At 42.8% G+C, this 18,156-nt stretch overlaps 1 protein-coding gene across 1 annotated transcript in view; it reads right to left on the reverse strand.

Annotated features, from left to right (window-relative positions):
- The window catches only part of LOC106896623, a 33,604-nt gene extending 16,268 nt beyond the window's left edge, over positions 1-17,336 (reverse strand). Inside the window, exons 1-2 of the mRNA XM_014956739.1 lie at positions 17,142-17,336; positions 9,733-9,892 (exon numbers count right to left, since the gene is read on the reverse strand). Of these exons, the coding sequence (XP_014812225.1) occupies positions 9,733-9,892; positions 17,142-17,336 (355 nt within the window). The remainder of the gene's footprint in view (positions 1-9,732; positions 9,893-17,141) is intronic.
- Between the last annotated feature and the right edge of the window lie 820 nt (positions 17,337-18,156).

Here is an 18,156-nt window from a genome sequence, read left to right on the forward strand (position 1 = left end):
CCTTTCCCTTTCCCTTTCCCTTTCCCTTTCCCTTTCCCTTTCCCTTTCCTTTCCCTTTCCTTTCCTTTCCTTTCCTTTTATATACAAACTCCTGTATGTCTATCTTCAGTTAAAAAATGTATATTTGTAGTGAAACTCGGGTTAACCACAAATGGCCAATTTCTGTTTTGATTTAGATACTATGAATTTGAGTTACATTTTTATGGTAGGCCTAATTTTTCCAAAGTATTCTTAAGAAAGGAAATAAGTTGAGAGTGACAATGTACTGCAATGCATAAGTGTTTTATTTTAGTGAAATATAAAGGATTAACATTATATATTTTTTGGAAAAGTTATATGATACAATGTGTATACATCATACATGGTAAAATGACACTTAATCCAAGGGTGATTTTGAAAAAAAAAACCCTCAGAATCACAAAGCATCGCTTAGAATTCTTAAACAGAGGAGTGTTATGAATGGAGAATTTGAGTAATTAATTATATGAACTGTGAATGAAACCTCATTTCCTACAGATTTCTGTCTTATATTCCATAAACTTTCTATAAGAAACTTGAATAATAAAACAAAATAATAGTTCACATTTATCTTCCATGTGCCTTTGGTCACCCTGCCTGTACTATGGTTATGGTCCTCACCAACAAGTGCCATTACTCAGGTAATGTCTATAACAAAATTCAGGCAAAGTCACCTTCTTTGGAGCTGTGTTTCTTCCCACGCAGCAAGACCATAACAGTTCAACTGTGCAAGAATGGGGCAGTAAAGTGTTGGATATGAAGCAGAACAGGTAAGAATACTTTGTTTCTCCATACTTCATGTTAAGACTTACTCAATGCAGAGGTTATTATTTAAAGTGATGAGCATTCAAAGTAGTATAACTAGAGAAAGGGCTACTAGTAGAAGTTTATAAAAGTTGATAGTCTAAGTTTTAATTTGATTTCAACTTAACTCCTAATAATTTGAGCCATTGTTGTGAGAATGTGTACATGTAGGTAATTCTAACAAGTTACAAAATCAGAGATCAAAAGGCTCTGCAGATTTTGTAGGGTCATCCTTTAATAAAACTGTTTTTATATGACCTTTTCTAGTATCTCCACATAAAAACTTGTCTGTTACAGGAGAAGGTCAGGAAAAACACATGTGTTCTCATCATTAACTGAAAATCAGTAGGCTTGGACACTGACAACTGTAGGATAAGTTCTATGCTTGAAGAGAACACTGATGATGGTGTGTATACTCTCTGTACATAAGCGGACTGTTAAGCCCAAAGCTTTGTATGATCTTATCTGGAATTGTATTCTGGAGAATTTGAAATAGTCATGATAAATCCTATAGAAGGGTTTGCACATTAATGTCAATAATGTTTAAATTGCACCCAGAAATAAATACAAATCTAAGGTAATTTTCAGAGTGCAGATGTGATGCAGGAAGTGTTGCCATCAGGCTGATGTTGAAATATTTAATTTTCTGTAATGAAGCAATCACACATTATTCCAATGTCAAAATCAAGAGCTAAGATAAAAAATATAAATTGAAGAATATATACGATCTGAATTGTTTCTTCAAGGAAAGAAAATGTGTGTTTATTTCATTGAATAACTGTTGAACACTGTGTATCTGCCACTAGCAAATTAAAATAACAGGATTTAGAGATGAATAAAATTCTTAAGGTCATGTATTTTATTTCCGTGGCTGCCATTCCTTACACTGTACAATATATTTTCCTTGTCTGGATTTATACGTTTCTAGAGATGAAGTTTCTAAATCAACTCTCAGAGGATCATTCTGCAGTTTTGTATTTAGCATTAAAAATAAGTTCTTTGGATAGCTATTTTTTTCTTAAACTTGGCCAACAAAATTTGTGTCAACTTACATAGTATATTTGAGGAAAAACCTGTTAAAAATGAAGAACGGGTGCCCCTTTTATGGCAAACTGAATGCTTGTTTCATGTACGTGAACCCCAGGCTTTACATTATTTTACTGAAACTTCCACTAGATGGCCCCAAACTTCTTCCGAACGCAACCTTTATTACTTCAAGATGCTCTTCCAAAGTGGCATGCAGACATAAATATTTGCTCTTGGCTGAAACTTGACACACTGTGCTGGGACTTGCCCCAGGCCTTTTTTTTATTTATTTATTTTTATTTTTTTTTTATTATTTTTTTTTTTTTTAAGCTTACGAAAAAAACCCAAACCTGTTCCTGGAAAGCATTTTGCTTGCCACAATATTCTTACCTATATGAGAAGTTGTGTTACATCACTTACATCACTTAGAAGCTAAACAGGTGATTAAAATATGTTGCCTTGGTCTTGAAACAATCAAGTATATTATTGCATTACACATGAAAAAAGGAAAACTAGGGGAAAAGCAATACAATATTGAGCATTTAAATCTCAGCTACATAAAGAATTGCTAAATTCATAATAAATTATTTTTTATGCTAAATTATGTTAGATCACTTATATTACACAGAAGCAGATTCAGATTCCTGTTTGATAGACATAGATGATTTATTAAAAGTAATTTTGTCATGGAAGAAGATATAGAAAATACTTTCTAAAGCATTTTAGAGCTGGTTTGCACCACTGTCAGTTGGAGTGGCTGATTTAAGCCTAGATTGCAAAATCCCTTTTAAAATAGGTGGGTTTTTTTCAGTTGCAAATTTGTAAATGCTGCCTTCTGTGAAACGCCGTTTCTATGTTACAAGGCAAGGAGACCTGCTTGCAAAATGCTGGACATAGTAGAAGATCAGTTATGTTTTACATACTTTCTTACAGGTTGGGTCAGGTCCTAAGCTTCATCATTGTTTTGGGTGAGAGACTGGGTATGAGACTGAACTCTTGATAACAATTATAAATAGTACAAAGTAGCCGAAAATGTTTGCATGTAATGTAAACATGTAAGTTTGTTGTGTCACTTGTAGTTTCAAAATTGAAAAGGTTATTAGGAAATTACTTATTGGTAAGATTGTAATGGGTGAAACTGCAAAGAATTTTCAGTTGAGATGTGATATCAAAAAAGGGAAAAGATTTAATGAGTGAAAAGTAATGAAAAATGAGTGAATATTAAATATTAAGATTAGTGTCATTAGTGATGTAGGAAATTGGGGATGCATTTCTTGCCTCAGTCATCCACCACTCCCTCTTAAATGCAGGCAGTTTTAGTACATCTACATTTCTTGCCATTATTTCCTTACACACAGGCAGTTTAAACATGCCCCAAGCATCCCTCCTGTGCCTGGGGTTTATGCTGGTATAAAAGAGGCATGGCATATACTGCCCTTTCAGTTCCCCTCATTCAGTTCACTGAATCAAGCTGCTTTCCTGTGTTGTTTTTTTTTTGTTGTTGTTGTATAAACCTTTAATCTTTATTTCTTTGTTACCGAGACATCTTTCCACATCTTGAATATTTTATCAGAACAGTTTGTTACTGCTGCCAGTGTAGAATTCTGAGATCAGATTCTTATAGACATCCATTGCTGTTTGAAACCTCCTGGTGTATCCTCCTGTGTCCTGGTTTGGGGTGGAGCAGCACCAACTCTGTGTTCACTGGGAGAGGCTCTTGCTGTGGCAGCCAGGGTGAGCTGACTTGGGTGTTTACCCCATGGAGGGGTTACACCTGTGGGAAAGACCCGAACTGACCAATAGAATATTCCATCCCATCTGCCACCCTCAGTATAAAAGCTGAGAAATGAATGGGGTGAGGTTGGCTCTTCTTCAGTGGGTTCTTATTTGATTGTTTAGTTTCTTCAGTGGCTCCCTTTCTTCAATGACTCATGCCTGAGGAAGACCTTATCAGTTTGCCTACCTTCAATCCCCACTACTCTGCTCTGGAATCCAGGTCCCATTGTCACTGAGACCTCTCTGGAACTTTATCAGTGCCTGCCAGTGACATCTCCCTGGGAGCTTGATACAGGTTTGTATATATATTTATATATATTGTATCTATTTCATTATTTGGGTTTTTTTAATAATTATTATTAACATTTCATTAAAGTAGTTTAGTTTTTTCTAAACTCATAAATCTTTTTATCTCTTATTCCTCTACTTACCTCTGGAGTAAGAGGTTGGGGTGAACATCTGCTGTCTTATCATTGGCCAGCCTGGCCCAAACCATGACATCCTGTCATCCAGCTGCTACTCCAGTGACTTGAGGCTCCAGAAGTCCTGTAGCCTCAGCTTGTTGTGTGTCTCAGATTCCATAGGTATCTGAAAGGGCACTAGGTGCTAGTGATTAGGCAGCTGAGACTTGTATGTGTGACTGTACATAAGTTCTGGATTTTCTTCTGAGATCTTCTGAGCCAACACAACCGGTTACAGACATTGTCTACTTTCATCACCCTCAAAATTCTCCTTGTCTGTTGTTACAGTACTTTTGGCTCCCATACATGGACTCCAGATTCCTGCAAGTCCACCTCCAGATGAGCAGATCAAAAGGACCTTATTCTGGAGGGAGTTTCTAGAACTGATTTACAGGAAGCAGATTGTACAACAGTTTCTTGGTACAGAATGATCAAACTTGGAGGCCCAGTTTGGATTTTAGAAATCTGCATGCCTTTCAAAATAACATGGCTTCATAAGAGAAATTAGCTTACATTCATGAACTTTCAAGCATATTCTTATGATATTTCTGTTGGATCTTTCCATTTAACTGCCTATGCTGAAAGAGGACTTGGAAATTAAAGCAAGCACTGAGCATCCTAACAGAAGGGTGCAAGAGCTCTTTAATCCTGCATCATTCCACATAGAAGCAATTAAATCAACAGTGGCTGGCCTTACCTTTGAAGACAGTGATTTATAGAAGTTGGACATTGCATGTGATCCAGTTTCAGAACTGAAATCTCATTTTCTTTCATATCGTGACTTGGATGTTGGATCACTCTGAGAGTTAATAGAAGATGGATCTTCTATGGCTAGGTATGTCCTTATAAATGACAGCATTCAGTCTAAATAGTCAAGGTTCATAGCTTTTCTTATGACACACAGTGGTTAACTTGTCTGCTTGTTATGCTACATTGCTTATTGGATTGGAAGATTTTTATTAGTATAGTGAGAATTAATCTGCTTTTGATAGCAATTACTTTAGGTTCATACTCTAACATCTGAACTGTTATTCTCTCTTTTAATTAAAGAAAATGGTTACTTTTAGAACTTGTGCTAAGTTTTCACGCTGATAGTATCAGTTTCACTTAAATAGCAAAACTAATTCGACTGTATTTTTTCTGAAGCCATACAGATTGAAAGAAATCACAGTTAATAGTGCTTAGTGTGTTCTGGTTGTTAGATCTGCTTTATCCTTTTATATTGACAGAAGTACTTTTAAAGACATCATCTTTACATATCTGCTGCCAAAAGACCTAACGGATTGTTTGTTGCTGAATAATTGACTGTGAGATGTGTTCTTGGGTAGCTAAGACCACTCCCTTTTAATTAGGGCTCATTCAACCATAACTCAAGACAATCGGAGAGATATACCATTAGTTGACATCTACAGGGTTCCTGGAAGAAGGGTGAACATGCTGAACGCTTGTGTTGCCTTTCAAAGAGAGTCTCTTTATTAAATTACGGCCTTGGAACCTGCACATCAGATGACTGCCTGCCTGCACAGGTCAGTGCTGGGGGGCACTCCTTCAGTAAAGATGTGTTTATTTACAAACCATTCTCTCACCCTTCTCCCATCACCCACTGATGGAAGAAGGAAGACATCCTATGGTGAAGATGAGGGCGAGAGTGAAGGGTTTGCTTCTACCACGTTATCTCTCAAGCCACTGAGTGTTTTTTCTCTGCCATTCCCAACTTGTCTGCTTTGGAAAGTCAGATGGGCAAAAGTGAGGAAACCCCCCCCCCGACTTGTGGACTGAGAAATACAATTTAATATGCCCAACTCCTTCAACAACAAAATAACCTCCAAGTGACCTAAAACCAATCACTTGCCACCAGCAGACCAGTGCTTACCCAGTCCCCAAGCAACTGCTACCTTGGAAAATATTCTTTCCAGGTTTTATTGCTGAGCATGACAATTTGTTATGGAATATCCCTTTGGTCAGTTTCAGCCAGCTATTCTGGCTGTGTCCCCTCCTAGCTCCTTGCCCACCCCCAGCCTACTCATTGGGGTGATAAACAGAGGGGACCTTGGTGCTGTGTGAACACTGGTCAGCAATAACTAAACCATTGTTGTGTTATCAACACTGATTTGCTAACCAATCTAAAGCATAGCACCATACAGGCTGCTAAGTAATAAATTAACTCTATCCCAGCCAGACCCAGTACAGATGTTCTTTGAGTATTTCCCTTATTCAGAACGGAGCATGCAGGCTTAGGATGTGTTTTAGAAAGTGTAGCGTATGAAGGCATGGACCCCGGTCGGTGATGCAACCAGAATCGTTTATTACAACCAACAGGCAGCTTCTATAGCACCAATGGATCTTCTTCCCCAACCGACACACCCCTGCAACCCCCAACTGCCAGGGGGGCGGAATTCCCCTCCATCAGCCAGGGGCACCAGGCATTGTTTGCAGGTCGCCTGGAGATGCTCGTGGGCCATCCTCTGCCAGTGTTCCTGCTGCTTCTTCTGGTCTTTGCTTCTTCCACAATCCTGTTAACATCCTGTTCTCCCACATCTCCCCTTTTTTTGTTTAATGTACAGCATAATGCTTGTGTTAATATACATGTATGTTACATCCTAATGACTACATTGAACCTATACTATTAAAACTACTATAAACTATAGAACTATTAACTATATTGTTGAGCTATAAAGCTACTATTAACTATATTGTTAAGATTAGATTCCTATAACTCTCTTATGCCATGGCTGGTTTCTACATAAACTTTTTCTAACATCATACTTTGCAAGGCAAGTACAGTGTGCGTTTGAGCATACATGATCTGATTTATGCTTTTGTAACACAGGGAAACAAACATGGTAAACATAACATAATCATTAACAGAACTATCAGGCCTGATAACATTAAAACCAATGACACTTTTGTGAACAGAAAAGATTCATTGCTTTGTCGTTTCTGATGGTTGTTTGTGATGCTCAGCTTCTAGATATGGTCAAACGAATTGTGCTGGGATCCACTTGGGACCATTTCTTGTGGAAACACAAGCGTACTCTCGCCCCCAAGTTATTAATGGCACGGGGCCTTCCCATTGTCCAGTGGCCATACCATGAATATTGACCATTGGCCCTGTTTTGAACATTGGGGAAGCTCCAAGTGTTGATATACTCGTGTCATTTCAGTGTTGTTTCTGTTTAGAAAATTCAAACCAAAAGTGGCTTTCCACAGTTGTTCCTGTGGTTGTGGAAACACAAGCGTACTCTCGCCCCCAAGTTATTAATGGCACGGGGCCTTCCCATTGTCCAGTGGCCATACCATGAATATTGACCATTGGCCCTGTTTTGAACATTGGGGAAGCTCCAAGTGTTGATATACTCGTGTCATTTCAGTGTTGTTTCTGTTTAGAAAATTCAAACCAAAAGTGGCTTTCCACAGTTGTTCCTGTGGTGGATCTTCCAGACTCCCCCTTTTTTTGTTTAATTAGCAATTGCTTTTGTGTTTGATGGGCATGCTCAACAATCCCCTGCCCTGTAGGGGAGTGTGGAATTCCAGTGATGTGGCGAATGCCCCATTCCTGTAAAAAAAGTTGTGTGGTTTTAGATACATACGCAAGGCCATTGTCTGTCTTGATGGTTTCTGGTATACCCATGGCAGGGATAGCTGCTAGCCAGTGTCGTTGGACATCCCGACTATTTTTCTCCTGTATGTGCAGAGGCAAAGATATAATTAGAAAAAGTATCAACAGCAACATGTACATACTTTAGGTGACCAAATTCTCCAAAATGTGTAACATCCGTTTGCCAAATTTGCAGTGGTGAGGTTCCACGTGGGTTAACTCCCAATTGTGGCAACGGGGCTATAGATTGGCATTCAGGGCATGTCAAACGAATATTACGTGCTTGGTCAGTGGTTAGCCGAAATTCCTTTTGTAGTGCCTTCCTGTTTTGGTGAAAAAAGTTATGTGAGAGCTGTGCTTGTTGAAATAATTGCGGTGTGGCAAGGGTGACTGTGGCTTGGACTGCAGCACGGTTGCCCTCGGCCAGGGGTCCTGGCAGAGAGGTGTGTGACCGTATATGCGTGACATAATAGGGGAATTTATGGTAGGAAACATAATGTCATAATTTTTTAAGTTGTCCGAATAACTCTGGGTTGTTGACTTCCTTTAGGAAAGCACCTTCTATACGCTGAGCAATTCCTGTAACATAAATAATCGGTTATGATATTGAAATCTACATCAGAAAAAAGCTGAAAAGCAGGCCCAACAGCTGAAGTTCAACAACTTGGGGCAATCCATCAACACGGTTTGTATCTTGGTTCCTAGCAATTTTTGCAGATCATTGAGAGTCTTTATTTGTAACGCCAGCTTCAGTGCTTGTGGCTGGATGGTGTGAGTTGTGATTTTCCATCCTAGGTATTTCCAGGGTGGTTCACGTTGAACCTTTTCCTTGGCTATCTGCAAGCCTGTTCCTAGGACAGCAAGGCAGACTTGGCAGACGACTGTCTGCGGGTCTTTGTCTTTTTACAATGGGACCAGTCGTTCTTTACTAAGTCATGCAAATGCAGCAGTTTGGCCTTTCGAGCAGCCCCCACAGCGACCTGCGCTGACAATGCAGCAGCCAAAAAACTCACTCCATGAGTTGCCTCGCTGATATCTTGGCACCCTTTTAGCAACACTTTACGGCAGTAATCATTAACGTTTTCGAACGCTAATTGTTTCATGAGAGTATCACGAGCTCCACGCTTATCTACTTGTCTCTCTATTGCATTTTGGAGCCGATCAAGGAACTTTATATAGGGTTTTGCTAGGCGCTTGTGTGTGTGAGAAATGAGCTGAGTTTTGCTTCAGCTAATTGATGTATTTTTTGTTAGTATGTCCCGGTGATGGTGGAGCCTCACCCATTGTACCAAACTAATCCTTAGAGGCGCCCTGGGGCTGTCCAGGGGTCCTGGTCTACGGGAAGTCATCTAGGTAAAGAGAGCCAGGCCGATGGCAGACTGATAAGTGGACAAAGACCACCTGGATAGTCACTGATAGAGATATGGCTGCCAGAGTACTTGTAATCATTAACATTGGGCAGTCGGTGATGGCAAAAATTGCAAAGTAGCAAGTAGCATAATCAATTAAGAATAGGGGTGTTTAGAATGATAATTTTGTAAAACAGATGTATGTGCTTAGTAAGCGGTCGGGAAGAATGTGAGCTCCAACTTCTCAGCCAATGAGAAGGGAGACAGTGGCTCAGGCGGCCGGGAAAAGAAGTATAAAGATACCTAAGAAACCAACAGGGAGTGTGCCTCTACTTTGAGATGCACCCGATTCAGCGCTGTTTCGTATAATAAATTTCTATACCTTTGCTTCGGCGACTTTGTCCTTTTTAAATTCTAGGTGTGAGCCGGCATTTCTCACAATTTGGGGGCTCGTCCGGGATCAGCACTCCTGTTTCTGCGAGGCGGGACAGCGAAGAGGAGAAGGCGCGCCCCTGTTGATTTTAACAGTCTCCAAACACTGTCCAGCCTCGTGAGGAGCAGCGGGTCCTATCCGGACAGAGGACTCCCGAAGCAAAGAAAGGGGGAAAGGAGAACTGTCAGATCGACAGAAGTGAGTTACGCGCGGCAGCCGATAATTTCTGTGCACGGGACCCGGGTGAGAAAAGTGACTGTTAAGTACTGCTCGGGCGGCTGGGATAGCGGACTGGGAACGTGTGAATGAGACGCAGAATTGCCTGCGAAGTGAGTGTGGAGCCCTTCGAACCGCGGTTCCGTCTCTCCGCGAGGAGACCGGCCGGTGAAGGGGCGAAGCGAAAAGGTTCCAGGTGAATGTAGTCCTGCTGGAGAGTAAAAATGGGAAATAGGCCTAGTAAAGAACCAGGGATCCAAGGATCCTGGTTGGAGCATTCCACCCGACAGTCCTTTGGGGGTGATGCTCGGGAATTGGGGGCAGGGTTGCACCCAGGGAAAAGATAAAAATGATGATACAGTACTGTATGTTTGAATGGGTGAAAGAACCCATTGGATCTGACCGGTTGTATTGGCCACAGTTCGGGCCAATAGAGAACTGGGAAGGCTAGGCTCTAAAAATTGATGAGCCTGCGGTGTCAGGCCGAGTGCAACGTGAAGATGAAGATGGCGCTGTTCACGGCCGTGCTGCAGCAGCATGGGCTGCTGCTGTCAATAAAAAGAGAGTCAGGCTGTATTAGCCTGGACTGGTTTGTAATATGTTTTGTGCTGGAGAGTATCTCACCCCTTATTTGTAGCATGAGATCTGGGGGGGAAGAAGTAAGATAATGCACGGGGCGAGGGGGAGTGACCCTGAGAGACCCTGTGCCCCTCTGCTTGAGGAAACTTGGTCTGGTCCACGAGATAAGATCAGGTTGTGAGGGGTGTTCAGAATTTCCCTTTGTCTTCCCCTAAAAGGGAATTCAAAGAAGTAATGTTCCCTTTACACATGCCGGTAGCCCCGAGGGGGTAGGCTGTGTGAATGTACCTCTTGAGTAGCACTGAGGTGCAGGAGTTAAAAAAAAAAAGGTTATTAGAGGACCCTTTGGGGTTGTCAGAGCAGCAAAATGCAGTTTTGCTGCAGCCCTGTTTACACCAGAAGAAAGACAAACGATCTGGGCTGCGGGTATTAGAATTTGGGAGTGAGAAAATCCTCCCGATGTCCCAGGGGGAGTCCTAGGGGAACAGAAGTTCCCTGTGACAAGACCTGCCTGGGACCAGAATAATGTGGAGGAGGAGGAATAATATGTCTGATTACAGAAGATTGGTCCTTAGGGGAATAAAAGAGGCAGTCCCAAAGGACAGAACTTTGATAAGGCTTTTGAAAGTACACAACAAAAAGATGAATCTCCCACAGATTGGTTGGAAAGGTTAAGGAAAAATATGCAATAATACTCAGGAATAGATCCTGAGGGTGGTGTAGGGCAAGAGTTGTTGAAAGTTAATTTTGTCACTAAGGCGTGGCCTGATATAAAGAAGAAGTTAAAGAAACTGGAAGGCTGGCATGGTCGGGATTTGAATGAATTGTTGCGAGAGGCTCGGAAAGTGTATATCAGGAGAGATGATGAGAAAATGAAGTGAAAGTGAAGTGGTAGTCAGAGAGACAGAGAGAGATTGTCAGATTGTGGCAGAGGTCCCAGTTGTGGTCCACAGCGCAAGAGTGGAGAACATGGGGCTCAGTCGGCTGGGGGAGGGAACCCTCAGGGGTGGAAAGCGGGTCCTAGAAAGTGTTTTCATTGTGGGAGAGAGGGACACTGTAGGAGGGAGTGTCCGATGAGGCGGAGAGAAGATGGAGTGCTCTGAGTAATGGAGCAAGATGATTATCCCCAAGAATAGGGGTGTCAGGGGTTTTACCCTCTGGGGTCTAACCATCATATTGAGCCCTTGACAAATTTAAAATTAGGACCCCAGAAGAGGGAATATGTGTTCCTAGTGGACACAGGAGCAGAAAGAACAAGTATAACCAAAATTCCACAGGGATATGAGATTGGGAAACTCACGACTAATGTGGTTGGGATAAAAAGGGAAAGGTTTCCAGTCCTTGTTGTGGAGCAAGTAACTATGTAGGGGATCACCGAGAAGTAAAAATGGACTTAGTGGTGATACCTGAGGTAGGAGCAAATTTAATGGGAAGGAATTTACATTGTTAAGCAAATACCTCATGAACACAAGTGGTTCAGTGTAGTAGACCTTAAAGATGCTTTTTGGACCTGTCCCCTGGTGGCAGAAAGTTGGGACATGTTTGCCTTTCAATGGGAGGGCACAGTAACAGGGAGGAAGCAGCAATTTTGGTGGACTGCTCTACCACAGGGGTTTACTGAATCGCCCAACCTTTTGGGGGAAGTATTAGAACGAATACTTCCTCCAGGGATCAAGCTGCTTCAGTATGTAGACGGTTTACTAATATCTGGGGAAGAGGAGGTGGAAGTTTGATCTGCCACAATCAAATTGCTGAACTTCTTGGGAGAAAAAGGGCTTCGAGTTTCAGAAACTAAGTTGCAATTTGTGGAGAGGGAGGTGAAGTACCTTGGGCACTTGATCAGCGAAGGGAAAAGGAGGATAAACCCAGAACGAATTTTTGGTATTATAGCAACCCCAGTTCCAAGGAGCAAAAAGAAATAAAGAAAGTTTCTGGGCCTTCTTGGATACTGCAGATTATGGATTGATAATTTTAGTCAACATGTTAAATTTTTGTATGAAAAGTTGCAAAGAAACAGAAAAACCTGAATGGACAGCAGAGGAGCAGCAGCAGTTTGAAGAACTAAAACAAAAACTAATAAGGGCACCTGTATTGTCTCTTCCCTCTCTAGAAAAGCCATTTCACCTCTATGTTAATGTTGAGGGTGGGATAGCCTATGGAGTGTTAGCTCAGGCCTGGGGAGGGCAGAAACAACCAGTAGCCTATCTATCCAAAGTGTTGGACCCAGTGTCATGAGGGTGGCCAAGCTGTGTGCAAGCGGTGGTGGCAGCAGCTTTACTGGTGGAGGAAAGTAGGAAACTGACCTTTGGGGGAACATTGATAGTATCCACTCCTCAAATAGTAAGAACAATATCAAGCCAGAAGTCCAGAAGGTGGCTGACTGATTCTAGGATTCTGAAGTATGAAGCCATCTTAATGGAAAAAGATGACTTGGTTTTAACCACTGACAACAACCTAAACCCTTCCCAATATTTATATGGGGAAATGAAGGAGGAGGTACCAGGGCACAATTGTCTCGATATCATCGAATATCAAACCAAAGTCCGAGAGGATTTAGGGGAAAAAGCATTGCCTGAGGGAAAGAGAATCTTTATAGATGGATCATGTCAGTGTATAAATGGGAAGCATCACAGTGGATATGCAATTGTAGATGGTGTACAAAACAGTGTCGTGGAAAAAGGAAGGCTGCCAAACTCCTTGTCAGCTCAGACGTGTGAATATGCCTTGAAGTGAGCTCTGGAGCTATGGGAGGGAGGAAATGCAACAATATACACGGATTCTAAATACGTGTGGCTCATACCTTTGGGAAGATACGGAAGGAAAGGGGGTTAGTCTCATCTAGAGGTAAAGGATTAGTGCACGAACAACTGGTGTTGGAAGTGCTGGAAGCCTTGAGTAAACCAGAAGAAATTGCTGTGGTGCATGTGGCTGGACACCAAAAGGGGAATACACTAGAGGCCAAGGGTAACAGATTGGCTGATGAACAAGCAAAGGAGGCAGCCCTAGGAAAGGTCATAGAAATGCGAATCTTAATACCTGGTAAAGAAGCGCCTATTAAGGTACCAGTATTTACAGAAGAAGAAGAGAAATCCTTTCAAAAGATGGGATGTGTGAAAACCCAAGAAGGCAAATGGGTTCTCCCGGATGGGAGACAGATGTTAAATAAGGCAATCACTCGAGAGATACTGTCCAGACTGCATTTAGAAACCCATTGGGGAACGCAAACTTTATGTGACCAATTTTGAGAACTTACGGTTGTTTGGGTGTGTATGCTGTGGCCAAACAGATAGGAGATCACTGTTTGATTTGCCAGAAAGTAAATAAAAAGGTAATGAGAAAAACTCCTAATGGAGGGCGAAAATTAGCCCTCAGGCCATTCCAGAATGTCCAGGTGGATTACACAGAGCTCCCTAAGGTGCAGAGGTGGAAATACCTGTTAGTTACAGTAGATCATCTTACACACTGGGTGGAGGCCTTCCCTACCACTACCGCCACTGCTTTGAACGTTGCCAAGATTTTACTAGAGCAAGTCGTTCCTCAATATGGAATAATAGAAAAGGTTGATTCTGATAGGGGAACCCGTTTCACTTCCAGAGTATTGCAGATGGTATGTGCAGCTTTGGAGATACAATGGGACTCCCACACCCCCTGGCATCCTCAGAGCTCTGGCAGAGTTGAGAGGATGAATGCAACTCTTGACACATATCACTAAGCTGGTAATAGAGACTACTCTACCCTGGAACAAATGCCTGTCCCTAGCCTTGTTGAAAATTAGGACTGCTCCGAGGAAAGATTTGGGTGTATCTCCATATGAAATGCTATTTGGTCTTCCATATTTGGGAAGGGAAGAAGGTGTGCCGATTCCTGAAATTAATGATGTTTTTCTTAAAAATTACCTGTGGGGAGTGGCCCAATCTCTTGCAGAATTAAGACAGCGCGGATTGCTGCCTCAGACAGCTCCACTGGATTTCAGACTACACCAGATACAGCCTGGAGACTGGATACTAGTGAAGTCCTGGCGAGAGAATTACCTGACTCCAGCGTGGGAAGGACCTTTTCTGGTACTCCTGACAACAGAAGCAGCCGTAAGAACTAAAGAAAAAGGGTGGACGCATGCTACTCGGGTAAAAGGACCAGTAACTCCACCTCCTGGAGAGTGGACGGTAACCCAGGGAAACGACCCATTGAAGTTGATTCTTAAGAGGCAAAATTTGTAAATTTTGAGAGTAATGAAATAACAGTGTAATACCTGGGGGCGGTATAAGCAAAGGTTCTGCAGTAAAAACCAAAGCCAAGGGCAAGACTGGGTCAGCCTCTTCACTCCCCTTCTGTGAAAGATCTCCGCTGCTGGCTGCAACCCAGTAGGCGTTGAGAGATGGGAGGGAGGGCTGTGCCAGACCTTGGCAGGTTTCATGTTATAATAATAATGAACCTTGTGACCATCCCTCTGTGTTACAGTCAAATAGAAGATAACCAATTTGTGGCATTAGGGAACGAAATAGCAAAAAGCTTTAATTTGAGTAATTGTTGGGTATGTGGAAGCCTGAAGGGATCTGAAGAATGGCCATGGGTAGCCCGGCCTGTCCAGCCTAAATGGCTGGTGAGTAGCTTAAGTACAGTACGCCATGGAACGAAGCTCTGGGCTGAAGAGGGAGTTGCATGGAAAATATTGTACTCAGGGAAGGGGAACTATTGCCTGAACAGAACCAGGCCAGGAGGGAAATATTTGGGGAAAAGTGAATGTGAATGGACGTTGTCAACAGGAATGGACAGTTATGACTCACTATGTACACCTTATAATTGTCGAAGGTACCAAGGAAGGTGGAACCAAACACATATTAAGCTCAGAGATGGCACTTGGGTAAGGTGTTCCTTCCATGAACCTTGGCATGCCGGTTGCAGGGCAGCCGCGAGAGAGGTTGGTAAAAGAGGGGGGTTTAAAGATTCTCTGTTCCTGGCTTGCCAACGGGACAATACTACTAGCAAAAACCATGAGTCTATCAGTGGGCTTGGCAAAATTCAAATGGGACTAGAACATATTTCAAGAAATTTTGGTCAGCTACAAATCGAACAAAAGAGAGAGGATGTAACTGCAAATGGCATCCGGATGCAGAGGCCTTTGAATGTGACTACTGCGATTCCTATGGGGATCTAATTATATCAGGAGGACTGTGGGGCTCGGAAGATCCGCTATATTATGAGACCACACATGATGATGGAACATAGGATGGTCCATTTGCTAACGGGCCTTGGGCTTTAGAAGGCCATTACTGGATATGTGGGCAACACGCTTATCGAAGGTTACCTCCAAATTGGTCAGGAATATGTTATGTTGGATACAAAATGCCTTTCTTTTTCTTGCTGTTTGATGCACAGGCCGCTGGGCTGGGAGTCCAATTATATGATGAACTGAGGAGAAAGAAACGGTCAGCTATCGAAATAGGAGGGGCTCAAAAATAGGCACAGGAAGAATGGCCCCCTCAACGCATTATAGAAACCTATGGACCTGCAACATGGGCACAAGATGGTAGCTGGGGATATCGAACGCCTATCTATATGCTCAATAGAATAATTAGGTTGCAAGCGGTACTCGAAGTAATTACTAATCAGACAGCCTCAGCATTAGAATTAATATCAACCCAACAAACACAGATGCGGACTGCAATATACCAGAATAGATTGGCAATAGACTACTTAGCAGAAGAAGGGGGGGCTATGCGGCAAGTTTAACACGTCGGAGTGTTGTCTTCAAATTGATGACAACGGACAAGCTGTAAAAGATAGCAACAAACATCAGAAAACTAGCACATGTCCCAGTGCAAAAATGGAAGTCTATGATAGACGTTGACTGGTGGAATGGCTTTTTTGGAGTCTCTTGGTGGAAGAAGGTGGGCTTCATTTTGTTATGTGCTACTGCTGGACTGTTATTCATACCTTGCTTAATTCCTTGCGCAGTGAGGTTAATCTCTAATGTGGTAGAAGGAATGCAAGTGACCAGTCTACCAAATGCAAGAACTTCGAGTCAAGGTAATACAACACAGAATTATGGTCCTAAGCAAAAGAGATCACCAGAAAGAAGACCAGAATGAGACATTACAGTTATTATTGAATAAATGGAAAAAGATAATGCGCTTCAGCAAAAATATAATGAATAGAAAGGGGGTGAATTGTGAGAAATGAGCTGAGTTTTGCTTCAGCTAATTGATGTATTTTTTTGTTAGTATGTCCCTGTGATGGTGGAGCCTCACCCATTGTACCAAACTAATCCTTAGAGGCGCCCTGGGGCTGTCCAGGGGTCCTGGTCTAAGGGAAGTCATCTAGGTGAAGAGAGCCAGGCTGATGGCAGACTGATAAGTGGACAAAGGACTCTTCGAAGACTGACTAAAGGAGTGATAAGTGGACAAAGGCCACCTGGAGAGTCACTGATAGAGATATGACTGCCAGAGTACTTGTAATCATTAACATTGGGCAGTAGGTGATGGCAAAGATTGCAAAGCAACAAGTAGCATAATAAACAAGAATAGGGGTGTTTAGAATGATAATTTTGTAAAACAGATGTATGTGCTTAGTAAGCGGTCGGGAAGAATGTGAGCTCCAACTTCTCAGCCAATGAGAAGGGAGACAGTGGCTCAGGCGGCCGGGATAAGAAGTATAAAGATACCTAAGAAACCAACAGGGAGGTGTGCCTCTACTTTGAGATGCACCCGATTCAGCGCTGTTTCGTATAATAAATTTCTATACCTTTGCTTCGGCGACTTTGTCCTTTTTAAATTCTAGGTGTGAGCCGGCGTTTCTCACATGTGATAGCAGCAAAGGAAGCTTCTGGAGCGGCTGTATCAGGGACCCTTCTTATCGCGCACAGTACAGTGTCTTTCACTTGCCCAAAACCCCGTCTGTCCATCTGGGCTGGCGTCGGGAGTAGCCCCAGGCCCCTTCACACCAGTATGATTTAAACCGCCCGTTAAGCTATCCAGTGCTTTAGCAGTCGCGGGATCCCGGTACTCGGTCACCAACACAGCACATGGCACAGCCGACAAAATCACACGCAACACCAGTTTCCAATCATAAGAAGTCATAACACACCCGTCACCAATGATCACCAACGAGCTGAAGGTATATGCCGACCAAAGACCATAGTCCTTTACAGATTTTTCTCAATTCTTTTACCGGATCACAAGGTAGAGATTCCCAGCAGGACTCCTGGCCACCTTCCATAAATCACAGCAAAAAGCTGTAGGAATTCTGTATCTCCCTGGGCTACAGTGTCTTTTCTACATTATTCCAGATCACCACAAGACACAGTCCGACTCGGCGCAACGCCCCCAACCGCCCCCCTCGGTTCCTCATCAGGGGGTACAGATTCGGCTCCTTTTCAAGGTTCACAGACCAGGGTCAAAAGGATGGTCCGCCGCGGGGTCTGATTTTTGCGCCGCAGCGTTACAGGGAGGTGGCAGCGGTAGAGCAGAGCTCTGGGTGTTCAGGGGGATCAGGTTTTGCCTCTTTTCTAATCTGTGCCAAGGCTTCTGACACCTGACCCCGCACGGCCACATGTTTGATGGCTGCTGGATCCGTTCCCGTGGCCGCGCTCCAAAGCCCAGGTCCTGTCCCACACACCCCAGAAAAGGTGCCGGTCTAGGAAAGTCCGGGACACTTTTTCGTACCCAGTCTAAGAAAACTAGTAAAGACAGGGTAGGCACAGATGGATTCTGAATTTTTAAAATATACTGTAGTACAGAAAAGGTGCCGGTCTAGGAAAGTCCGGGACACTTTTTCGTACCCAGTCTAAGAAAACTAGTAAAGACAGGGTAGGCACAGATGGATTCTGAATTTTTAAAATATACTGTAGTACTTCTAGATTCATTGGCTGCTCTCTCGGCACTGTGGTTCCCGATCGCT

Source organism: Calidris pugnax, unplaced genomic scaffold, assembly GCF_001431845.1.
Source record: "Calidris pugnax isolate Ruff unplaced genomic scaffold, ASM143184v1 scaffold171, whole genome shotgun sequence".
Lineage (NCBI taxonomy): Eukaryota > Metazoa > Chordata > Aves > Charadriiformes > Scolopacidae > Calidris > Calidris pugnax.